This window comes from Chlamydomonas reinhardtii, chromosome 17, assembly GCF_000002595.2.
Source record: "Chlamydomonas reinhardtii strain CC-503 cw92 mt+ chromosome 17, whole genome shotgun sequence".
Lineage (NCBI taxonomy): Eukaryota > Viridiplantae > Chlorophyta > Chlorophyceae > Chlamydomonadales > Chlamydomonadaceae > Chlamydomonas > Chlamydomonas reinhardtii.
The window spans coordinates 6,577,059-6,600,555 of record NC_057020.1 but is presented as its reverse complement, the minus strand read 5'-3'; the positions used below and the strand labels follow the sequence as shown (position 1 = coordinate 6,600,555).

Below are 23,497 nucleotides of genomic sequence, written 5' to 3'. Positions count from 1 at the left end.
CGCACTACCACGGCTTGCCCCTCCCCATTTCCCCAATGACACAGCACAAGTTCTTTTTGAAATGGACATTACAGGCAGAGGAACCGAGCCAAAACAAACAAGCAGTAAGCAGACCAGCAAGCACGCTCACCTCGCCGGCGCTCATGCTGGACCCGTGCTGCCCCCCGCCGGCGGCACCCCAGCGGCTGCACAGGCAGTCCCTAGACCGCAGCATGCGGCTCCATCAGCACTGGCGTGGGATTGGGCGTTTAAGATGAGGGCCGTAGGCGGCGGTGGCACGGGTGGGCGCAACGGCGGCTTTTTGTTTTTTCATCCTTACTGAGTTGACCAGGGGCAGACACGCTACCCCCCTACTGCTGGGCACAGAGACCCGAAGACAGCCTGGTCCCGCAGACCAGAACCCCGACAGGGCAAGAGAAGAAAAAGAAGAGAAGAAAATGAGAGACCACCTGCTCACCACCTAGGAAACACCACCTAACCACGAAAACAGCAGCCCTAGGCTGCCCAGAAGCCGAAACAACACCCCCAACAAACAAACCACAGCTGCCTAGACCCACATAGGGGCCACTAAGGGGGCCTTGCCCCACCACACCAATGGTGGGCACGAGGACCCGAAGCAGCCTGGCCCCAGAGACCAGAACCCCGACAGGGCAAGAAGAAAAGAGGAGAGAAGAAAGCAGAAAGGAAAACCAAGAAAAACGCCAACGTCCACCCACCACCAACCCACCCCACCCCACCCCGACCCGGCAGACAGAGCTGGCCCCCCCCCGCCCCCCGGGAGGGGTATCCTAACAAAACTGCAATACCTAACCCGAGCACCAACCTACAACAAAGCCTGACCGCAAGAAACACCACCACCTGAAAACACACCACCGCGCGCCAGAAACGAAACCACCAGCGCTACCAGCACTCGACCCGCCGTAACCCACCCCACCCCCACAAGTCGGTTGCTTAAGCAACACCCCAGGAAAACCTGCTAAGAAAACACTGAACGGGCCAGATGTGGCGCCGACTTAGCGGGGTCCAGCCCGCTGCAAGACATAGAAGAAAGCTGCAATCAACGCGCTGTGCAGGAAGTCCCACAGCCGCCCAGGCGCTGCGACTCCAGCCAGAGCTAAAACACAAGGGCGCCAGGTAAGCTGATGACGATAATACGCCACGCCAGCACCTGGAAAGAAACGCCGCCCAGAAGGAAACCTAGGGGGCCTGCACAGGTGATGCAAGCGTCAGCCGCAAATTCAACTTTGGCGACCCACCCTGAACCTCCTCCACTTCACAAAACGCGCCACCCACCGTCCAGATGGCCACAAAGTGCTCCAGCTTAGCCGCCTTGAGCTGTGCGGTGAGAAGCTGTGTGGGCAGAGCCGACAGGGTTTCAGGGGTTAGCGTGGCGGCAGTGAAACGCAGCTGCATCACCCTGCGCAGCTCGCTGACCACCTCCCGAACCACATGCTCCGACGTCTGCTTAGCAGGCTCGCGGGACCAGTACGCACACCAGACGGCGTACAAGAAGGTGGCCCGCAAAGTGCTCCACAGCAGCGCGCCCGCCCCCCGCGGGCCTGAGGCCCACATACCCATGCGGTCCCCCAGCATGAAGCCCGCGTCCGTCACTGGCGGCGCCGCTGCCTGGGGCGCAACGCAGGCCCACAGCTGCTGCAGCCACGTCCTCGCCTGCGCATAAGCTGGACACTCCAGAAAGATGTGCGTCAGGCTGGCCCACGCCCGCGGGCCAGGTGGCCCGCAGGCGGGGTGAGGACAGTGCGCCCCCAACCCCCCGCACCCCGTGGTCACCCGTGGACGAATTTCCTTGCCCGCCCGGTACAGCCCGCAAGGCAGGTAAGCATGTTGCAGCCGGTACACCAGCACCTTTGACCCCCGACTGGCGTGGCTGTCCCACAGCCTCCGCCACGTACCCCGCAGAAGGGACGCATCCGGGGGCGGCATGCGAGGGTCGCCCTCCACCGCCGCCGCTGCTGCCGCCGCCGCCGTGGCAGGCCCCGTGCTAGGTCCCGCCCCGCCCGCCGCCTGGACCGCCGCGGCCCCTCACCCGACTGCTGGGACGGGGACGCATACGACTGCAGTTCTCTCGCCGGCGTGTTCTGCAGCCCGGCTGCCGCGGAGGTGCGGTGGAGCCAGGGGTCCAGAGCCACCGGGTTATTGTGGAAGTGCTGCGCCGCCGTGGTGGTCAGCTGCGCCGCTGCACGCTGCCACTCCGCCTCCCGCTCCGCCAGCCGCGACTGTGCCGCCGGCTGGGTCCCCGACCCCCCCGCCTGCTGTGCTGCGGGGCGGGCCGGAGCCGGAGGTGCGGCCGGGTTAGCCGCGGTGATGGCCCGCCGCACGTCCCGCACCATGTAGTCCGCCAAGCTGACACCCGCAATCCGGCAGTGCTCCGGGTGCACCACCACCCCCGCCTCCGGCGCCAGGAAGTACGGCGCCCGAGGCCACGCCCCCGCCCGTTCCCCTGGTGATGCTGCATCGTACGCCGCCCGCTCTTCAAAGGTCCACAGGTGCCGCGGCTTGCGGTGCTGCAGCACACAGGCAGGCTGCCACGCCCCATCCACCGCCGGGGGCAGCACGCCAGGCCCAGGCTCCAAGAGCCGCCCCGTGTAATGGACGTAGGACACAGCGCCAGCAGCGTTGGCCACCCACAGCTGGTCCAGGCTAACCCGCCACTGTGGCGGTGCCGCTGGCGGCTGAGTGGCTGGCTGCGGCGGATGCTGTTCCACGCCCGCGCTCCGCACGTGGCCGACCGCGGCCGCCAGCCGGGCAGGCAGCCCCGCTGGCGCCGGCGTGTCGCTGTACACCCACGCCCACGTGGTGGCGGAGTCCGGGCGCACATGGGTAAGCAGCGCCCGGGTGAGCGTCTTCCAGGGTTGCCGGCCGGGCTGGGCAAGGAGGGCGAAAGTCTTAGCTTGCAGGGCAGACAGGAACGCAGGCAGGTCGACGTGGTTGACACCCCCATCCTTGTACGGCAGACAGGCCGTTTCCCGCTTTGGCAGCAGGAGCGGGTTCCCGTGCGACACCAGGCTGGCGTCCTCAGCGTGCATGGAGCGCGCAGCAAAGTGGTCCACCAGGTCGGTGAGTTCCTTCAGCTGCGCAGGCGACGGGTTGAGGAAGCTGAAGTGGTAGGCCAGCTTTGCCGCCAGCACCTGCTTCGCAATGTGCACACGGCCAACGAGAGTCAGAGACAGGGCAGCCCACAGACGCGCCACAAACGCCATGCCGCGAGCCCGCCGGGTGTACAAGTCAGCTGCAGCCGCATCAGAGTCCCACGACAGGGGCACACCCAGGTGCGTCACGGCGCCAGTGGTAAACGGCACCCCCGTGTGTGGGCAAGGGCCCGTCAGGTGCGCAAACCTGCCAAGGCCCATGGCCTTGCTCTTGTCCGGATGGACACGGGCGTTGGACGCGCGGCAGAATAGCTGTACTGCCACCATCAGGACCGGCCCGTCCACCGCCGGGTCGCGCGCCGTGAGGGTCGTGTCGTCAGCGTTGTGGGCAGCAGGTGGCGCCTGCTCGCCGCTGGGTAACAGGGGCGTGCGCAGTGCCCCTTGCTCCACCTGCCGCCGCAGAAAGGACGTCAGTGGCTGCATCTGGATGACCCACAGGGGTGGTGAGGCGGTGCTGCCCTGCGGTAAGCCGTTCAGCACTGGGAAGGCGTCAGAGAGCATCCCGTTCACACACACGCGGGCAGAGCCGTTGGCAGTGAGCAGGCGGATCCAGCGCAGCATGCGCGGCCCAAACCCAAGTCCCTCCGCGGACGCATACAGCCACTGCCGGTGCACCCGGTCATACGCCTTTTCAATGTCCAAGAAGTACAGCGCACCACCCTGCCGTGGCGTGCCGTCCGCGCCCACGTCCAGGCGCATCCATTCGATCAGGCCTTGGAGGTACAGCGCGTTGTCTCCAATCCAGCGGCCGGTGATGAACGCGGTCTGCAGCTCGTCCACAACTGCATCCAGGGCGGGCTGCAGGCGGGCGCTGACGGCCTTGGACACCATCTTGAAGTCGCAGTTGAGCAGCGTGATGGGCCGGTAGGACGCCAGCTCGGCGCGGTCCAGGCTTTTGCCCTTGTAGAGGTAACCCGCAAAGTGCTCCACAGCAGCGCGCCCGCCCCCCGCGGGCCTGAGGCCCACACACCCATGCGGTCCCCCAGCATGAAGCCCGCGTCCGTCACTGGCGGCGCCGCTGCCTGGGGCGCAACGCAGGCCCACAGCTGCTGCAGCCACGCCCTCGCCTGCGCATAAGCTGGACACTCCAGGAAGATGTGCGTCAGGCTGGCCCACGCCCGCGGGCCAGGTGGCCCGCAGGCGGGGTGAGGACAGTGCGCCCCCAACCCCCCGCACCCTGTGGTCACCCGTGGCCGAATTCCCTTGCCCGCCCGGTACAGCCCGCAAGGCAGGTAAGCATGTTGCAGCCGGTACACCAGCACCTTAGCCTTAGTAGTGGTGGCCGATGCGGGGACCCGGGACCTCGGGGGGGAGGCGGAGGCGGCAGCTGTGGCAGCGCGTGTGCTGTGGCGCTGAGATCCGGTCGGAGGCCCAGAGCCCAAGCAGAACACTGCCGCTTGCAGAGCAGCGCCGGGAGCCGCTTGTCCCACTGCCTTGTCCACACCGGGTGCGACGCTGCCACCAGCGTGTGCAACCGCAGTGGCATCGGCACATATGCCCAGAGCAAAGGACGTGGCCCCATCGATGGCCGCATGTGGTGCGCCTCCCACTGCATGCTGGCCGCGCGCCGCTGCCGCCGCCACCGGTGCCACTGCCCTGTAAGGCCGCCGCGCTCGCACAGTCACCCTGCGGTGGCGGCCGCCGATCTGTAAGTATGTAAAGATGATTCCGTCGCCGCCAGTACATGCTACCGCCCCGGCACCGGCAGACACGCCAGCGATAGAAGAAGCCGCCCCAAGGGCTGCAGGGTGTGGCGCCGCTCCCAGTGCTTGCTCCGTGCACGCCGTGGCCGCCGAGGTGTCCTGCAGCACGTCCCGCACCACCTGGCCGTTTACCCAATCGCCCCCTGCCACGGCCGCCGCCGGGACGACACCACAAGCGGCGTGGGCAGCGGCAGGCTCTGCTTTTTTTTTGAGGAATCATCCTTACAGGATTGAACGGAGGCAGACGCGCTGCCCCCCAACTGCTGGGCACGAGGACCCGACGCAGCCTGGCCCCAGAGACCAGAACCCCGACAGGGCAAGAAGAAAAGAGAAGAGAAGAAAGCTGAAAGGAAAACCAAGAAAAACGCCAACGTCCACCCACCACCACCTGGCCCGCGGACGTGGGCCAGCCTAACGCACATCTTCCTGGAGTGTCCAGCTTATGCGCAGGCGAGGACGTGGCTGCAGCAGCTGTGGGCCTGCGTGGCGCCCCAGGTAGCGGCGCCGCCAGTGACGGACGTGGGCTTCATGCTGGGGGACCGCATGGGTATGTGGGCCTCAGGCCCGCGGGGGGCGGGCGCGCTGCTGTGGAGCACTTTGCGGGCCACCTTCTTGTACGCCGTCTGGTGTGCGTACTGGTCCCGCGAGCCTGCTAAGCAGACGTCGGAGCATGTGGTTCGGGAGGTGGTCAGCGAGCTGCGCAGGGTGATGCAGCTGCGTTTCACTGCCGCCACGCTAACCCCTGAAACCCTGTCGGCTCTGCCCACTCAGCTTCTCACCGCTCAGCTCAAGGCGGCTAAGCTAAGCTGGAGCACTTTGTGGCCATCTGGACGGCGGGTGGCGCGCTTTGTGAAGTGGAGGAGGTTCAGGGTGGGTCACCGAAGTTGAACTTGCGGCTGACGCTTGCATCACCTGTGCAGGCCCCCTAGGTTTCCTTTTGGGCGGCGTTTCTTTCCAGGTGCTGGCGTGGCGTATTATCGTCAACAGCTTATCTGGTGCCCATGTGTTATAGCTCTGGCTGGCGTCGCAGCGCCTGGGCGGCTGTGGGCCTTCCTGCTCAGCGCGTCTTGCAGCGGGCTGGAGCCCGATTAGTCAGCGCCACATCTGGCCCGTTTAGTTTTCTGCTTGTGTCTCCTCTGCCGGTTCTCCTGGGGTGTTGCTTAAGCAACCGACTTGTGGGGGTGGGGTGGGTTTGGGCGGGGCGAGTGCGTAGCGCTGGTGTTTCTTTTTCTGGCGCGCGGTGGTGGTGGTTCTTGCGGTTAGGCTGTGGTGTAGGTTGGTGCTTGGGTTAGGTCTGGCGGTGTTTTTGTGCAATCCCCTCCCGGGGGGCGGGGGGGCCAGCCTCCTGCTCTGTCTGCCGGGTCGGGGTGGGGTGGGGTGGGATGGATGGGGGTGGTTGGTGGCGGTTTTCGAGGTGTTTGTTTTCTGTTTTTCTTCTCTTTTCTTCTCTTCTTGCCCTGTCAGGGTTCTGGTCTCGGGGACCAGGCTGCTTTCAGGCAGCAGGGGGGCAGCGCGTCTGCCCCTGTTCAACCTTGTAAGGATGATTCCTCAAAAAAACGACGGGCCCTTGCCCACACACGGGGGTGCCGTTTACCACTGGCGCCGTGACGCACCTGGGTGTGCCTCTGTCGTGGGACTCTGATGCGGCTGCAGCTGACCTGTACACCCGGCGGGCTCGCGGCATGGCGTTTGTGGCGCGTCTGTGGGCTGCCCTGTCTCTGACCCTGGTTGGCCGTGTGCACATTGCGAAGCAGGTGCTGGCGGCGAAGCTGGCCTACCACTTCAGCTTCCTCAACCCATCGCCTGCGCAGCTGAAGGAACTCACCGACCTGGTGGACCACTTTGCTGCGCGCTCCGTGCACGCTGAGGATGCCAGCCTGGTGTCGCACGGGAACCCGCTCCTGCTGCCAAAGCGGGAGACGGCCTGTCTGCCGTACAAGGATGGGGGTGTCAACCATGTCGACCTGCCTGCGTTCCTGTCTGCCCTGCAAGCTAAGACTTTCGCCCTGCTTGCCCAGCCAGGCCGGCAACCCTGGAAGACGCTCACCCGGGCGCTGCTTACTCATGTGCGCCCGGACTCTGCCACCACGTGGGCGTGGGTGTACAGCGACGCGCCGGCGCCAGCGGGGCTGCCTGCCCGGCTGGCGGCCGCGGTCGGCCACGTGCGGAGCGCGGGCGTGGAACAGCATCCGCCGCAGCCAGCCACTCAGCCGCCAGCGGCGCCGCCACAGTGGCGGGTTAGCCTGGACCAGCTGTGGGTGGCTAACGCTGCGGGGGCTGTGTCCTACGTCCACTACACGGGGCGGCTCTTGGAGCCTGGGCCTGGCGTGCTGCCCCCGGCAGTGGATGGGGCGTGGCAGCCTGCCTGTGTGCTGCAGCACCGCAAGCCGCGGCACCTGTGGACCTTTGAAGAGCGGGCGGCGTACGATGCAGCATCACCAGGGGAACGGGCAGGGGCGTGGCCTCGGGCGCCGTACTTCCTGGCGCCGGAGGCTGGGGTGGTGGTGCACCCGGAGCACTGCCGGATTGCGGGTGTCAGCTTGGCGGACTACACGGTGCGGGACGTGCGGCGGGCCATCACCGCGGCCAACCCGGCCGCCCCTCTGGCTCCGGCCCGCCCCGCAGCCATGCCGTGCCCGGCGCCAGCACAGCAGGCGGGGGGTTCGGGGACCCAGCCGGCGGCACAGTCGCGGCTGGCGGAGCGGGAGGCGGAGTGGCAGCGTGCAGCGGCGCAGCTGACCACCACGGCGGCGCAGCACTTCCACAATAACCCGGTGGCTCTGGACCCCTGGCTCCACCGCACCTCCGCGGCAGCCGGGCTGCAGAACACGCCGGCGAGAGAACTGCAGTCGTATGCGTCCCCGTCCCAGCAGTCGGGTGAGGGGCCGCGGCGGTCCAGGCGGCGGGCGGGGCGGGACCTAGCACGGGGCCTGCCACGGCGGCGGCGGCAGCAGCGGCGGCGGTGGAGGGCGACCCTCGCATGCCGCCCCCGGATGCGTCCCTTCTGCGGGGTACGTGGCGGAGGCTGTGGGACAGCCACGCCAGTCGGGGGGCAAAGGTGCTGGTGTACCGGCTGCAACATGCTTACCTGCCTTGCGGGCTGTACCGGGCGGGCAAGGGAATTCGTCCACGGGTGACCACGGGGTGCGGGGGGTTGGGGGCGCACTGTCCTCACCCCGCCTGCGGGCCACCTGGCCCGCGGGCGTGGGCCAGCCTAACGCACATCTTCCTGGAGTGTCCAGCTGTCGGAGCGAGCGGCGGACCCTTTGCGAGGTTGCGGCGTCCAGCGGCTGCCCCAGCGGGGAGACAGCAACCCGGCGACGTGCGCAGGCCTGCCACCCACAGCGGGTTTGCCTCAGGCTGGCAGATCCAGGCGGCACACCACGCCACGCCGCGTGACTGGGGAGCGCTCGTGCGTAGCGCTGGTGTTTCCTCTTCTGGCGCGCGGTGGTGGTGGTTCTTGCGGTTAGGCTGTGGTGTAGGCTGGTGCTTGGGTTAGGTCTGGCGGTGTTTTTGTGCAACCCCTCCCGGGGGGCGGGGGGGCCAGCCTTCTGCTCTGTCTGCCGGGTCGGGGTGGGGTGGGGTGGGATGGATGGGGGTGGTTGGTGGCGGTTTTCGAGGTGTTTGTTTTCTGTTTTTCTTCTCTTTTCTTCTCTTTTTGCCCTGTCAGGGTTCTGGTCTCGGAGACCAGGCTGCTTTCGGGCAGTAGGGGGGCAGCGCGTCTGCCCCTGTTCAACCTTGTAAGGATGATTCCTCAAAAAAAAAAAAGCTTATGCGCAGGCGAGGACGTGGCTGCAGCAGCTGTGGGCCTGCGTTGCGCCCCAGGCAGCGGCACCGCCAGTGACGGACGTGGGCTTCATGCTGGGGGACCGCATGGGTATGTGGGCCTCAGGCCCGCGGGGGGCGGGCGCGCTGCTGTGGAGCACTTTGCGGGCCACCTTCTTGTACGCCGTCTGGTGTGCGTACTGGTCCCGCGAGCCGGCTAAGCAGACGTCGGAGCTTGTGGTTCGGGAGGTGGTCAGCGAGCTGCGCAGGGTGATGCAGCTGCGTTTCACTGCCGCCACGCTAACCCCTGAAACCCTGTCGGCTCTGCCCACTCAGCTTCTCACCGCACAGCTCAAGGCGGCTAAGCTGGAGCACTTTGTTGCCATCTGGACAGCGGGTGGCGCGCTTTGTGAAGTGGAGGAGGTTCAGGGTGGGTCACCGAAGTTGCACTTGCGGCTGACGCTTGCATCACCTGTGCAGGCCCCCTAGGTTTCCTTTTGGGCGGCGTTTCTTTCCAGGCGCTGGCGTGGCATATTTTCGTCATCAGCTTATCTGGTCGCCCCATGTGGTATAGCTCTGGCTGGCGTCGCAGCGCCTGGGCGGCTGTGGGCCTTCCTGCACAGCGCGTCTTGCAGCGGGCTGGAGCCCAATTAGTCAGCGCCACATCGGGCCCGTTTAGTTTTCTGCTTGTGTCTCCTCTGCCAGTTCTCCTGGGGCGTTGCTCAAGCAACCGACTTGTGGGGGTGGGGTGGGTTACGGCGGGTCGAGTGATGGTAGCACTGGTGTTTTCTTTTTTAGCGCGCGGTGGTGGTGGTTCTTGCGGCTAGGCTGTGGTGTAGGTTGGTGCTTGGGTTAGGTCTGGCGGTGTTTTGGTGCAACCCCTCCCGGGGGGCGGGGGGGCCAGCCTCCTGCTCTGTCTGCCGGGTCGGGGTGGGGTGGGGTGGGGTGGGGTGGGGTGGTTGGTGGCGGTTTCGAGGTGTTTGCTTTCTGTCTTCTTCTCTTTTCTTCTCTTCTTGCCCTGTCAGGGTTCTGGTCTCGGGGACCAGGCTGTTTTCAGGCAGCAGGGGGGCAGCGCGTCTGCCCCTGTTCAACCTTGTAAGGATGATTCCTCAAAAACAAAAAGCTGTGCCAGGACGGCAGTACGGCCTGCCGGCACACGGCAGACAGCCCAGTCCGGTACGGTGGCGCCCTGGTCACGGAGGTAGGCGAGCACTCTGGGAAAAGGGGGGGGTGAAATCCCCGGAAAAACAGGGGGTACTTCCCCGGAAAAATCTTCCCCGTATGCTTTTCGAAGAAAGTAGGAGTTTGTACGGGGAAGTCCTTACGGGGAAGTTCTTACGGGCAAGTGAAGCCCTTTTACGGGAAAGTTCAGCACCCGAACGGGAAAGTTTTGGCAGCTGCTAACACACTTAGGATCCACACTGTACACCACGCAATACTGCGTTATCTACGTTATCCTTTTACGACACCGGCCACACACCTGCTCCTCGTTGACAAGTCCATTACGCTCATGCAACACTACACCAAACCGTATGATGTCTGCCTTATATGTATGCGTGCAAACCTTAACGTGCAACAATGACTAGCGCCATCACTTGCGTGTCTGCTGGTACAATGCATCCGACAACCTTGATGCCCACCTCCACCGCAGCCGCCACATCTTCCTATGACCAAACTCCGTCCTTGGCACCATCATGCCCGCCTCCACCCCTTGTGCTGCTGGACCAGCTGCTGCCCATGCCGGATCCTTAGTTGCGCCTCCACTGCCTGCTTGTTGGCTGTGTTACATGGTTGCGCCTGCATGCACGCGGCCACACATACATGTTACAGCTAGCCACAAACGGCAGAGACGACACCTTGCAGCCAAAGTCAGGGAGGCAGCGTATAAGAGACAAAAGCCCTGTGCACGCAGGGTTGCCAGGGAATCACCTTCCGGCCACCTCAGCATCTCTGTCATGCTTCACACGGATTACCCCACTACCTCCCACCAACACACACAATGACGCACAAATACTGCGTCTATGTATGCCAACATGTGTTGCGGACACTCACCGTTGCTGGGCACAATGTTGGAGGTGTAGTGGCAGTCAGCCAGCCATCTGGGGGACGGGTCCGGAGGGAAGCAGCAGGGGTTGGGTGCGCGATGGGACAGGGTTGGGTACCAAGGTGTGGCAGGGCAGGGCAGCGGGCGGGTATGTGACACGGGATTAAGGTATCATGGCAAGGTAGCCACACATATATGTTACTGCTCGTCATTCCTCTGCCACAAACGGCAGAGACGACACATTGCAGCCAAGGTCAGGGAGGCAGCGTATAAGAGGCAAGAGCCCTGTGCATGCAGGGTTGCCAGGGAATCACCTTCCGGCCACCTCAGCATCTCTGTCATGCTTCACACGGATTACCCCACTACCTCCCACCAACACACACAACGACGCACAAATACTGCGTCTATGTATGCCAACATGTGTCGCGGACACTCACCGTTGCTGAGCACTATGTCGGAGGTGTAGTGCCTGTCAGCCAGCTGTCTGGGGGACCGATCCGGAGGGGAAGCAGCAGGGGTTGGGCGCCAAGGTGTGGCGGGGCAGGGCAGCGGGCGGGTACATGACACGGGATCAAGGTATCGTGGCAAGGTAGCCATAGATTCCAACACCTTACAGGCAGGCAGGTAGGCAGCAAACAGTCATTTGTTGAAGCCCCCCTCCCCCCGCCACACGCACACACATAGCGCGAGGAGGTGGACTTCAGCCACCTAAGCCGCCTATGGCCCAGCACCTACGACAACTCCCTAAACCCATCTCATGAACTCACCCCAAAGAGCTCCTGAAACCGTTCCCAAGAGTGAGAGGTTGAATCCTGCACAACACACAACACAAAACACACGCGGGGTTGACGGGGGGCGGGCGGGCGGACGGTAATCCACGCATCCCATTGTCATTGCAACCTGTCGACTAACCTGTGGACGAACGTGTGTTGCCGGTAGTGTTGCAGAGCCATGTTGGATGGCGATGATGCGGGCGACCGAGAAGACAAACTTTGAAGCAAAGCTGATAGAAACGGACGCTGACTCGTAAACCTTACGTGACAGCTGGCTTCAGCTGACGTCTGAGCAGCGTCGCCGAGCCGGTCAACGAGTCAGCAGCGCGAGAATTCGCGGCCCCAGCCAGCAAAATAGCTACTGACATTTGAGGTAGTCTTAACTTGTGTTCAAAACGCAAATTAGCGAGGGAGAGCGGAGCAAGGGACAGCGACATAAGTAAGTGCAACAGCTGCAGAACAGCTGAGCTCTTGCTTGCTGAGACAAAATGCAGTGTATCAAGTATAAGTAGGTACTATCTTATGTATGCTACAATATTTACGTAAGTTAACACGCTTGTTGCTTGAAGTCAGGCTCGCGAAACCCCATGCAGATGCTCGCCGGTCGCCTCTTCCCCCCCCCCCCCCCCGCCCCGCCCCCCCGCCCCCCCGCCCCGTTTCCAGTCCATCAGCCTCTACCGACTTTCCAAATCCTCCCTGCCTGCACATATGCGAGCACAAATCCGCCAGCAGCAGAGATGTGGGGGTTCCGGGGATCCCCGGCTACGGGTAAGTTTTTGAACAAGGGATGGGCATTCCATCCTGTTTGGGTATGGGACTGCGGAGGAGATGAGGGCAGCACATGAGCGCCTGGTACTGGTCAAGGGCCTGCTAGAGGATGAGTCCCGTCCCCTAGGCACGCTCCTTTGCATTGGTGCCGACACAGCATGGGCAAGGCGGCAACTAACTGTGGTGAAGAATGCACTGCGGGTGTCGAGGAAGAGGAAGGCATAAGTTAGGAGGTGGGGCCACCAGGCGGTGGATTGATCAAAGTGAAGGTAGACGGTGTGACATGGATGGTGGCTGGGGGCTTAAGGGTGTGTAAGAGTGGCGGCCGAGGGTGTGGGGTGGGGCACCCACCACAGTAGGAGCAGGGGTACCTGCTGAACGGTGTAATAGAAGGGAAAGTACTTGACGCCCCGTACAGCACGCGAATCACTAGCAGAATACGCCAAATCTATCCCTTTGGGATTCCGGGGAACCCCGGCTACGGGGAAGTTTTGCCCCCCTTCCGGGAAAGTTTTGGCCCCTTACGGGAAAGTTCAGCATTTTTCCGGGAACGGATTTTTTTCCGGGGAAGACCTTTTCCCAGAGTGGAGGAGGCGGCCACCAAGCGCGTCGCGGCCAAGCTGCGCCCACTCGGGGACCAGGCTGTTTTCAGGCAGGGGGTGCGGGCAGTGAGGCGGAGTACGGGGCTGTTTGCCTGACCCGGGACACGTGTGTTGCCATCGGCTCTGACCTCGTGACGCACCAGAACCGCTGCGCAGATGTGCAGGGGTATGAGTTTTTTTTTTGAGGAATCATCCTTACAAGGTTGAACAGGGGCAGACGCGCTGCCCCCCTGCTGCCTGAAAACAGCCTGGTCCCCGAGTGGGCGCAGCTTGGCCGCGACGCGCTTGGTGGCCGCCTCCTCGCCTACCTCCGTGACCAGGGCGCCACCGTACCGGACTGGGCTGTCTGCCGTGTGCCGGCAGGCCGTACTGCCGTCCTGGCACAGCTTTTTTTTTTTGGAGGAATCATCCTTACAAGGTTGAACAGGGGCAGACGCGCTGCCCCCCTACTGCCCGAAAGCAGCCTGGTTCCCAAGACCAGAACCCTGACAGGGCAAGAAGAGAAGAAAAGAGAAGAAAAACAGAAAACAAACACCTCGAAAACCGCCACCAACCACCCCCAACCATCCCACCCCACCCCACCCCGACCCGGCAGACAGAGCAGAAGGCTGGCCCCCCCGCCCCCCGGGAGGGGTTGCACAAAAATACCGCCAGACCTAACCCAAGCACCAGCCTACACCACAGCCTAACCGCAAGAACCACCACCACCACGCGCCAGAAGAGGAAACACCAGTGCTACCATCACTCGACCCGCCCAAACCCACCCCACCCCCACAAGTCGGTTGCTTAAGCAACACCCCAGGAGAACCGGCAGAGGAGACACAAGCAGAAAACTAAACGGGCCAGATGTGGCGCTGACTAGGCGGGCTCCAGCCCGCTGCAAGACGCGCTGAGCAGGAAGTCCCACAGCCGCCCAGGCGCTGCGACGCCAGCCAGAGCTAAAACACATGGGCGCCAGATAAGCTGATGACGATAAACGCCACGCCAGCGCCTGGAAAGAAACGCCGCCCAAAAGGAAACCTAGGGGGCCTGCACAGGTGATGCAAGCGTCAGCCGCAAGTGCAACTTCGGTGACCCACCCTGAACCTCCTCCACTTCACAAAACGCGCCACCCGCCGTCCAGATGGCCACAAAGTGCTCCAGCTTAGCCGCCTTGAGCTGTGCGGTGAGAAGCTGAGTGGGCAGAGCCGACAGGTAGGGTTTCAGGGGTTAGCGTGGCGGCAGTGAAACGCAGCTGCATCACCCTGCGCAGCTCGCTGACCACCTCCCGAACCACATGCTCCGACGTCTGCTTAGAGGGATGGCTCCTGCCCCTCTCAGGACTAAAATGCCCGAGTAGCTGTGAACAGCGGTGTGAACTTTCCTGCCACAGGAACATACCATACTTCCCTGCAGATCTACTTGGGCCACACACAGGGGAGTGTGTAGGTGAATCCCAAGACCTTTGTAATGTGTGATGTAACAGTGTTTCACAGCCTTGGGCCCCAGCTCCTACAGACTACTACAACTATTACCAGCCAACACTATCAACAAGCAGTTGCCCAGACACTATTTGCACGTCAACCCCCATCAAACAAGGGCTCCACAAGTCCTGCTTTACTATCTGCTAGCTCTACTTCAAAAGCTTTTATATGCTTGATGGGAGAACATTTCGCTTGAGTACCATGTATGGCCCCTGACACAGTAATTCACCAGGCATCTGACTAACCTGACACTTTCCACAACAGCAATACACTTTCCACAACAGCAATACGACAGCTCCTTTGATACAAGACATTTGTCTCTCACAGTAGTTCTTATGCTCAGGGCTGCGTTAGCTGCATGAGGGTGTTCGGGCCCCCTTCAACTACTCTCCCACTTGTATCCCTTGTTGCCCCCTGCTACCCCTGCCCTGTTACTCTAGTTACCCCCAAATCCCCTCACCCGCCCCCTCACATGTCCCCTCACATGTCCAGTGATAGCTTCCGCCCTTGACTTGTAATCCTTCACCCAGGTCCTCCCCTACATTGCAAGCAGGCCTCTTGCACCAACCAATTTACACCAGCCTTGACTACCTTCACATCGAGCCTGGTGTCAACCCCACTGATCCCAAACTTATTCTACTTATTCCCCACCAACACCACGCCTCCTGGGTAATCCACCTAAAGAGCCGCCGCAGGTCCTGCAGCCACATACAGCAGCTATTGCATGCACACAGCACAGAACCAAGCCATTCATGCCCACCCGGCCCCGCCGCCCGGCCCGCCACCTGCCTAGCGGTGCAAGCCCGGGTCGCAGCCTCAGGACATTCAGTGGCATGCCTGGGTGCATGTGGCGGAGTGCCACGACACGGCGGCACCCAGGTAGCATCGCAGGTGGTGATACGGTTCGTGCCGTCTGCCCCAAGCCCCGACCCCCACCCACCCGCCCCGCCATGGCGCCCACACGCCTGCGCAACCTGCCTTGACGGTGCAAGCCCACGCAGCAGCCTCAGGAAATCAAGCGGCATGCCTTGGAGCCTGTGGCGGCTTGCCCCGACTCGGGTGCGCCAAGGTAGCATCTCATGGTGACACGGTTGGTGCTGTCAGCCCCCAGCCCCCACCCCCACCCAGCCCCGCCGCCCGCCACCTGCCTTGCGGTGCAAGCCCGGGTCGCAGCCTCAGGACATTCAGTGGCATGCATGGGTGCCTGTGGCGGTGTGCCCCGACACGGCGGCACCCAGGTAGCATCGCAGGTGGTGATACGGTTCGTGCCGTCCGCCCCAGCCCACACCCCCACCCGCCCCGCCATGGAGCCCCTGGGCCACGGGGGGCCCATGTGCCTGCGCCACCTGCCTTGACGGTTCAAGCCCACCAAGCAGCCTCAGGACATCAAGCGTCATGCCGGGGTGCCTACGGCGGTGTGCCCTGACACGGATGCGGCTAGGTAGCATTGCAGGTGGCGATACGGTTCGTGCTGTCCACCCCCAGCCCCCACCCCCACCCCCACCCGGCCCCGCCACGGCGCCCACATGCCTGCGCCACCTGCCTTGACGATGCAAGTCCACGCAGCAGCCTCAAGACATCAAGCGTCATGCCGAGGTGCCTACAGTGGTGTGCCCTGACGCGGGTGCGCCCAGGTAGCATCGCAGGTGGCGATACAGTGTGTGCTGTGCGCCCGCAGCCCCAACCCCCCCACCCACCCGGCCCCGCCACGGCACCCACGCGCCTGCGCCACCTGCCTTGCGGTGCAAGCCCACCAAGCAGCGTCAGGACAACCAGTGACATGCCTGGGTGTCTGTGATGGCTTGCCCCGACTCGGGTGCGCCAGGTAGCATCGCAGGTGGCGATACGGTTCGTGCTGTCCACCCCCAGCCCCGACCCCCACCCACCGCCCCACCCACGGCGCCCACACACCTGCACAACCTGCCTTGACGGTGCAAGCCCACGCAGCAGCCTCAAGACATCAAGCGGCATGCCGGGGTGCCTACACTGGTGTGCCCTGACGCGGGTGCGCCCAGGTAGCATCGCAGGTGGCGATACAGTGCGTGCTGTCCGCCCGCAGCCCCGACCCCCACACCCACCCGGCCCCGCCACGGCACCCACGCGCCTGCGCCACCTGCCTTGCGGTGCAAGCCCAAATCACAGCCTCAGGACAGCCAGTGACATGCCTGGGTGTCTGTGGTGGCTTGCCCTGACTCGGGTGCGCCAGATAGCATCGCATGTGGTGACACCGGTTCGTGATGTTCGCCCCCAGCCCCCAGCCCCACCCACGCCGCCAGCACGGCTGCGCCACCAGCCTTGACTTTGCAAGCCCACGCAGCAGCCTCAAGACATCCAGTAGCATGTCTTTGTGCCTGTGGCAGCGTGCCCCGACGCTAACACGCCCAGGTAGCATCGCCGGTGGTGACACCGGTTCGTGCCGTCGGCCCCCAGCCCCCACCCCCAGCCCCCACCCCCACCTCCACCCCAACGCCCACCCGCCCCAGCCGCGGCGCCCATACGCCTGCACAACCTGCCTTGACGGTGCAAGTCCACGCAGCAGCCTCAAGACATCAAGCGGCATGCCGGGGTGCCTACGGCGGTGTGCCCTGACGCGGGTGCGCCCAGGTAGCATCGCAGGTGGTGATACGGTTCGTGCCGTCTGCCCCAAGCCCCTACCCCCTACCGGCCCCGCTACCCGCCACCTGCCTTGACGGTGCAAGCCCGGGTCGCAGCCTCAGGACATTCAGTGGCATGCGTGGGTGCATGTGGCGGTGTGCCCCGACACGGTGGCACCCAGGTAGCATCGCAGGTGGTGATACGGTTCGTGCCGTCCGCCCCCAGCCCACACCCCCACCCGCCCCGCCATGGAGCCCCTGGGCCACGGGGAGCCCATGCGCCTGCGCCACCTGCCTTGACGGTTCAAGCCCACCAAGCAGCATCAGGATATCAAGCGGCATGCCTGAATGCTTATGGCGGCGTGCTCCGACACGGGTGCGCCTAGGTAGCATCGCAGGTGGTGATACGGTTCGTGCATTCCGCCCGCCCCAGCCCCCACCCCCAACGCCCACCCGGCCCCGCCACGGCACCCACGCGCCTGCGCCACCTGCCTTGACGGTGCAAGCCCAAATCGCAGCCTCAGGACAACCAGTGACATGCCTGGGTGTCTGTGGTGGCTTGCTCCGACTCGGGTGCGCCAGGTAGCATCGCAGGTGGCGATACGGTTCGTGCTGTCCACCCCCAGCCCCGACCCCCACCCACGGTGCCAGCACGCCTGCGCCACCAGCCTTGACTGTGCAAGCCCACGCATCAGCCTTAAGACATCCAGTAGCATGTCTGGGTGCCTGTGGCAGCATGCCCCGACGCTAACATGCCCAGGTAGCATCGCCGGTGGTGACACCGGTTCGTGCCGTCGGCCCCCAGCCCCCACCCCCAGCCCCCACCCCCACCGCCCCCACCCCAACACCCACCCGCCCCAGCCACGGCGCCCATACGCCTGCACAACCTGCCTTGACGGTGCAAGTCCACGCAGCAGCGTCAAGACATCAAGCGGCATGCCGGGGTGCCTACGGCGGTGTGCCCTGACGCGGGTGCGCCCAGGTAGCATCGCAGGTGGTGATACGGTTCGTGCTGTCTGCCCCCAGCCCCGACCCCCACCCCCACCTGGCCCCACCACGGCACCCACGCGCCTGCGCCACCTGCCTTGACGGTGCAAGCCCGGGTCGCAGCCTCAGGACATTCCGTTGCATGCCTGGGTGCCTGTGGCAGTGTGCCCCGACACGGCGGCACCCAGGTAGCACCGCAGGTGGTGATACGGTTCGTGCTATCCGCCCCCAGCCCCGACCCCCACACCCACCCGGCCCCGCCACGGCACCCACGCGCCTGCGCGACCTGCCTTGACGGTGCAAGCCGGGGTCGCAGCCTCAGGACATTCAGTTGCATGCCTGGGTGCCTGTGGCAGTGTGCCCCGACACGGCGGCACCCAGGTAGCACCGCAGGTGGTGATACGGTTCGTGCTGTCCACCCCCAGCCCCGACCCCCACACCCACCCGGCCCCGCCACGGCACCCACACGCCTGCACAACCTGCCTTGACGGTGCAAGCCCACGCAGCAGCCTCAGGACATCAAGCGTCATGCTGGGGTGCCTACGGCGGTGTGCCCTGACGCGGGTGCGCCCAGGTAGCATCGCAGGTGGTGATACGGTTCGTGCTGTCTGCCCCCAGCCCCGACCCCCACCCCCACCTGGCCCCACCACGGCACCCACGCGCCTGCGCCACCTGCCTTGACGGTGCAAGCCCGGGTCGCAGCCTCAGGACATTCAGTTGCATGCCTGGGTGCCTGTGGCAGTGTGCCCCGACACGGCGGCACCCAGGTAGCACCGCAGGTGGTGATACGGTTCGTGCCTCCCGCCCCCAGCTCCGACCCCCACCCCCACCCAGCCCCGCCACGGCCACGCGCCTGCGCCACCTGCCTTGACGGTGCAAGCCCGGGTCGCAGCCTCAGGACAATCAGCTGCATGCCTGGGTGCCTGTGGCGGTGTGCCCCGACACGGCGGCACCCAGGTAGCATCGCAGGTGGTGATACGGTTCATGCCTCCCGCCCCCCACCCACACCCGCCCACACCCACTGACCCCGCCACGGTGCCCGTGAGCCTGCGCAACCTGCCTTGATGGTGCAAGCCCGCCCAGCAGCATCAGGACATCGAGGTGCATGACTGGGTGCCTGTGGCGGTGTGCCCAGACGCGGGCGCGCCCAGGTAGGATCGCAGGTGGTGATACAGTTCGGGTCGTCCGCCCTGCCTATCTACGATTTAGCGACCGCTCATGAGCCGTCATCTAAGATAAACATCAGAAGACAAGCAACATTCTCCAAAGCTGCAAGATGCCTTCAGCAAAAGCGACGCGAAAAATGTTGCCGGTGACGCTCGTATAATGCAGCAGGAGCCCACACTAGTCATTGCTCTATGCTCCATAAGCTATTGCCTAAACAGGGGAGGGTAACATTGCGCATGTGCTGTGAAACGTTCTTCAATTGCGTTTGGACGGGAAGCTTTCCCGTCTGGACGGGAAGCTTTCCCGTCTGGACGGGAAGCCTTCCCGTCTAGACGGGATGGGTTCCCGTCTAGACGGGATGGGTTCCCGTCTAGACGGGATGGGTTCCCGTCTAGACGGGAAGCCTTCCCGTCTGGACGGGTTGGAGTCCCGTCTAAACGGGATCCCAGGAATGTTTTTTTCTTCTGCAAGATAATTATGTATTCTGCAGGGTACAAATGTCATGCAGGTAACAGCGGTATCCTGTCAGGGTCGCGTCCGCAGTTCCCTGACAGAGCTGAAATGGTCTGCAGAGGACTACGTATCCCTGCAAACATATAAATGTTCCTGTGCGTATCGTCTGGATGGGACTCCAACCCGTCCAGACGGGAAGCCTTCCCGTCCAGACGGGAAGGCTTCCCGTCCAGACGGGAACCCATCCCGTCTAGACGGGAACCCATCCCGTCTAGACGGGAACCCATCCCGTCTAGACGGGAACCCATCCCGTCTAGACGGGAAGGCTTCCCGTCCAGACGGGAAAGCTTCCCGTCCAAATGCAATTGCAGAAGGTTTTCACTGCGCATGCATAGAGTTACCCTCCCCCATTCAGGCAATCGCTTATGGAGCATGTAACAATGACTATTGTGGGCTCCTGCTACATTATATGAGCGTCGCTGGCAACATTTTTCGTGTGGCTTTCACTGAAGGCATTTTGCAGCTTTGTAGAATGTTGCTTGTCTCCTGATGTTTATCTTAGATGACGGCTCATGAGCGGTCGCTAAATCGTAGATAGGCGGGGCGGACGACCCGAACAGTATCACCACCTGCGATGCTACCTGGGCGCGCCCGCATCGGGGCAAGCCGCCACAGGCTCCCAGGCATGCCCCTTGATTTCCTAATGCTTGCACCGTCAAGGCAGGTGGCGCAGGCGCACGGGCTCCCCGTGGCCAAGGGGCTCCATGGCGGGGCGGGTGGGGGTGTGGGTGGGGGGCAGGAGGCACAAACCGTATCACCACCTGCGATGCTATCTGGGTGCCGCCGTGTCAGGGCACACCGCCACAGGCACCCAGGTATGCAACTGAATGTCCTGAGGCTGCAACCCGGGCTTGCACCGTCAAGGCAGGTGGCGCAGGCTCACGGGCGCCGTGGCGGGGCCGGTGGGTGTGGGCGGGTATGGGCTGGGGGCGGGATTCCATCCCGTCTAGGCAAGATTGGTTCCCGTTTAGACCCTACTTTTTATGTCAAGATAAGCCTACAGCGCTTCCACCCTGTTAAGTTAGTAGGCTTAGTCTGCCCTGGCGTCTTGCCCTGGTTCAGCTGAGGTCTGGATGGTGTGAGGCTGCGAGGGTCTCTGGACCAAGCCTCGCAGCCTTCAGGTGTCTTGTCGGTGTGTGTGCGCTTTTGTTTTGCGAGTGTGTGTGATGTTGATTTGGTGTTGGATTGCTCCCTGGCCTTCGTGTGAGGTGGTGTACCCGCTGGGCGCTGGGCCCCGCAGTGCTGGGCCCTGTGGCGCTATTGTATCCGCTGGGCCCTGCTGCGCTATGACCAGGAATTACCCCATGTTGTTGTGTCCTCAGGCTGCTGGGCAGGCTTGCACCGTAAGGCAGGCGGTGCAGGAGCGTGGGCGCCGTGGCGGCCGGGTGGGAGTGGGGGCTGGGGGCTGGAGGCGGGCGGCACTGACTGTATCACCACCTGCAATGCTACCCATGTCAGGGCACGCCACAGTAGGCACCCAGGCATGCCCCTGAGTGTCCTGAGGCTGCTGCCGGGGCTTGCACCGTCAAGGCAGGTTGTGCAGGCACCCTGGCTGCCTGGCACCGTGGCGGTGGGGGTGGGGCCGGGGGCTGGGGGCCAACGCCATGACAGCAGTCTCACCACATGCCATGCGACCTGGGCGCACCCGACCTGGGCGCACCTGTGTCGAAGCACACCCCCACAGGCACCCAGGCCTGCCGCTAGATGTCCTGAGGCTGCTGCGAGGGGTTTCACCTCAAAGCAGGTGGCGCAGGCACACTGGCGCTATGGCGGGGCAGGTGGGGGTGGGGATGGGGGCTGGGGGCTGGCGGCACTAACCGTATCACCACCAGTGCTCGTATCTTAAGAAGGCAGGTGCGGCGCCAGTGACAAATTTCCGAAATAGGGCATCTTTAATTTTCAGAAACCCGCTGGCATCTTTCATCCCAAAAATGTTCTGGGGGCTCCGCCCCCAACCTATGCACGGTTCGTGTCAAGCCAGGGGTGTGGCAGGCCGTGTCAGCAATCTCTCAATCTCCCATTCGTGCCATGCATCCATCTCAAAACAGAAACTCCACACAAACACACAGCTTGGGACACAGGGCTGGTACTGGGCATCTGGTGCAAACAAGCTTGTCCTGTTGCAGCGTGCGGGGGAAGTTGCTGTTGCCCCCAGCCCACCTTCCGGCTCCGGCACAGCAAAATATTCCGCCGCACGGGATGTGCCCCTGTTACAGCATGCAGGGTGAGGTTGCTGTTGCCCCCAGCCCATGTTTCGGCTCCGGCAAAGCAAAATATTCCGCCGCAGAAGATGTGCCCCTGTTACAGCGTGCGGGGTGAGGTGGCTGTTGCCCCCAGCCCATGTTTCGGCTCAGGCACAGCAAATAAAATATTTCGCTGCACGAGATGTGCCCCTGTTACAGCGTGCGGGGTGAGGTGGCTGTTGCCCCCAAACATTTCGGCTCCAGCACAGCAAAATATTCCGCTGCACGGGATGTGCCGCTGTCACAGCGTGCGGGGTGAGGCTGCTGTTGCCCCCAGCCCATATTTCGGCTCCGGCACAGCACAAAATTTCGCTGCACGAGATGTGCCCCTGTTACAGCGTGCGGGGTGAGGTGGCTGTTGCCCCCAGCCCACCTTCCGGCTCCGGCACAGCAAAGTATTCCGCCGCACGGGATGTGCCCCTGTTACAGCATGCAGGGTGAGGTTGCTGTTGCCCCCAGCCCATGTTTCGGCTCCGGCACAGCAAAATATTCCGCCGCAGAAGATGTGCCCCTGTTACAGCGTGCGGGGTGAGGCTGCTGTTGCCCCCAGCCCATGTTTCGGCTCCGGCACAGCAAAATATTCCACCGCACGGGATGTGCCCCTGTTACAGCATGCAGGGTGAGGTTGCTGTTGCCCCCACCGCAACCTCCGAACCTCACGCACAGCAGTGCGGCCAAGCAAGGTGCTGAATTCTTTACAGCAGCACTGCGGCAGGGCGTGACGCTATACGAGCCCACGGGAGGGCTTTGCGTCGGGTTAGAAGCCTGCCTCTTGAACGGAGTCAGGGTCAACAAGTATTTCTACTCAGACCCGCGCCTGAACGCGCGAAGGGCTGCAGTTAAGCGGTTGGAACACCTAAGCGCAACGTACCCCAGTCTCTTCCCGCCAGAGGCTTGGAAGGACGCAATGCTGCTAGTACCCCGCGACCCAGCCAACCTTACGGAGAATGACTTGCGAATTGCCTCCACCGTAGCGGGAGAGCAATGGCTCGTGATGGGTTTTTGGAACGAAGGTGACGCCACAACACCCAGCACTATGCTACGGGTGCGCGAGTTGCTGAGCCCACTTACACAGGAGAGGCCAGCCGCGTTCATCCTGGGTTGCGCAGTCCCTTCAACGCCCACAGCTGCCGACGAGCAGCGCCCACGCGATGCCGCCTTGTGTGAGACATTAGGAGAACCCGTTCTCACGGACGCTGCTAGGTATGGATCCTGTGCACACCAGCTCTGCAAGCTATGGACAAACGTGTCAGATCCAGCAGCTCTGAGGCATATGAGTAACGTGGCGCTGAGGCCCGTTGGTCGGGACCTACAGCAACTCCTCAACCCTGATCACCGCGCGCCAACTTTAGGGAAGGAACTCCGGGCTCCATACTACCCGTGCAGTACCAAAGGGCAGCCTGTACGCGCTCTACTCCCTGGCGCGTTAGGCAAGCAAGTGAAGAGCGCAACTCATGGTGCCATTTCTCCGCTGTACAACACTGTGACCAAAGTGTATGAGACCCCCACGGCAGATGAGTGTGAGCGTATTTTAGGGCTGAACCCCAACGCCACCGCCGTGGGTGGCATGAGCGAAGCCGAACGCCTGAGCTTACTGGCGACGGTCCCAGATCTCAGCTGGCTTTCAGGCAGCATTGCCGCAGCCAGAGCACTTGCAGATGACGTGCCTAAAACAAGCAACACGGGCACGGTGCTATGCTCCCAT

The 23,497-nt window shown here is 63.3% G+C and overlaps 3 protein-coding genes across 5 annotated transcripts; 1 reads left to right on the top strand and 2 right to left on the bottom strand.

Moving 5' to 3' along the window:
• Positions 1 to 781: 781 nt before the first annotated feature.
• On the bottom strand, positions 782 to 4,033 carry CHLRE_17g743497v5 (uncharacterized protein). Of its 2 annotated transcripts, XM_043072696.1 has the most exons (3): positions 2,048 to 4,033; positions 1,294 to 1,682; positions 782 to 1,206 (listed from the first exon to the last, which is right to left on the bottom strand). In XM_043072696.1, the coding sequence occupies exons 1-3, from the start codon at positions 3,999 to 4,001 to the stop codon at positions 1,198 to 1,200; spliced, it is 2,352 nt and encodes a 783-aa protein (XP_042915156.1). In that variant the 5' UTR covers positions 4,002 to 4,033; the 3' UTR covers positions 782 to 1,197. The 2 variants fall into 2 exon arrangements, with proteins under 2 accessions (XP_042915156.1, XP_042915155.1); XM_043072697.1 differs by lacking the exons at positions 782 to 1,206; positions 1,294 to 1,682 and having other exon boundaries at positions 2,152 to 2,278; positions 2,349 to 4,033.
• Positions 4,034 to 6,343: 2,310 nt separating this feature from the next.
• CHLRE_17g743447v5 (uncharacterized protein) lies at positions 6,344 to 9,749 on the top strand. Its single transcript, XM_043072695.1, has 2 exons — positions 6,344 to 7,707; positions 8,654 to 9,749. Exons 1-2 carry the CDS (start codon positions 6,556 to 6,558, stop codon positions 9,125 to 9,127), a joined length of 1,626 nt encoding a protein of 541 aa, XP_042915154.1. The 5' UTR covers positions 6,344 to 6,555; the 3' UTR covers positions 9,128 to 9,749.
• Positions 9,750 to 9,851: 102 nt separating this feature from the next.
• Positions 9,852 to 11,964, bottom strand: CHLRE_17g743397v5 (uncharacterized protein). Of its 2 annotated transcripts, none has more exons than XM_043072694.1 (5): positions 11,595 to 11,964; positions 11,450 to 11,494; positions 11,120 to 11,166; positions 10,691 to 10,737; positions 9,852 to 10,435 (listed from the first exon to the last, which is right to left on the bottom strand). In XM_043072694.1, the coding sequence occupies exons 1-5, from the start codon at positions 11,633 to 11,635 to the stop codon at positions 10,331 to 10,333; spliced, it is 285 nt and encodes a 94-aa protein (XP_042915153.1). In that variant the 5' UTR covers positions 11,636 to 11,964; the 3' UTR covers positions 9,852 to 10,330. The 2 variants fall into 2 exon arrangements, with proteins under 2 accessions (XP_042915153.1, XP_042915152.1); XM_043072693.1 differs by having other exon boundaries at positions 9,962 to 10,435.
• Positions 11,965 to 23,497: the final 11,533 nt, after the last annotated feature.

Bases quoted from the DNA above. Each gene is read 5' to 3' on its own strand.
- CHLRE_17g743497v5 (XM_043072696.1), bottom strand. From the start codon at position 4,001: ATGGTGTCCAAGGCCGTCAGCGCCCGCCTGCAGCCCGCCCTGGATGCA. The intron at 1,683-2,047 runs GTGAGGGGCCGC...TGGAGTGTCCAG, and splicing joins GTCCCCGTCCCAGCAGTCGG to CTTATGCGCAGGCGAGGACG.
- CHLRE_17g743447v5 (XM_043072695.1), top strand. From the start codon at position 6,556: ATGGCGTTTGTGGCGCGTCTGTGGGCTGCCCTGTCTCTGACCCTGGTT. The intron at 7,708-8,653 runs GCGAGAGAACTG...GCTTATGCGCAG, and splicing joins CCGGGCTGCAGAACACGCCG to GCGAGGACGTGGCTGCAGCA.
- CHLRE_17g743397v5 (XM_043072694.1), bottom strand. From the start codon at position 11,635: ATGGCTCTGCAACACTACCGGCAACACACGTTCGTCCACAG. The intron at 11,167-11,449 runs GTGAGTTCATGA...TCGGTCCCCCAG, and splicing joins GGTTTCAGGAGCTCTTTGGG to ACAGCTGGCTGACAGGCACT. The intron at 10,436-10,690 runs GTGAGTGTCCGC...GCGTGCATGCAG, and splicing joins CAACATTGTGCCCAGCAACG to GCGCAACCATGTAACACAGC.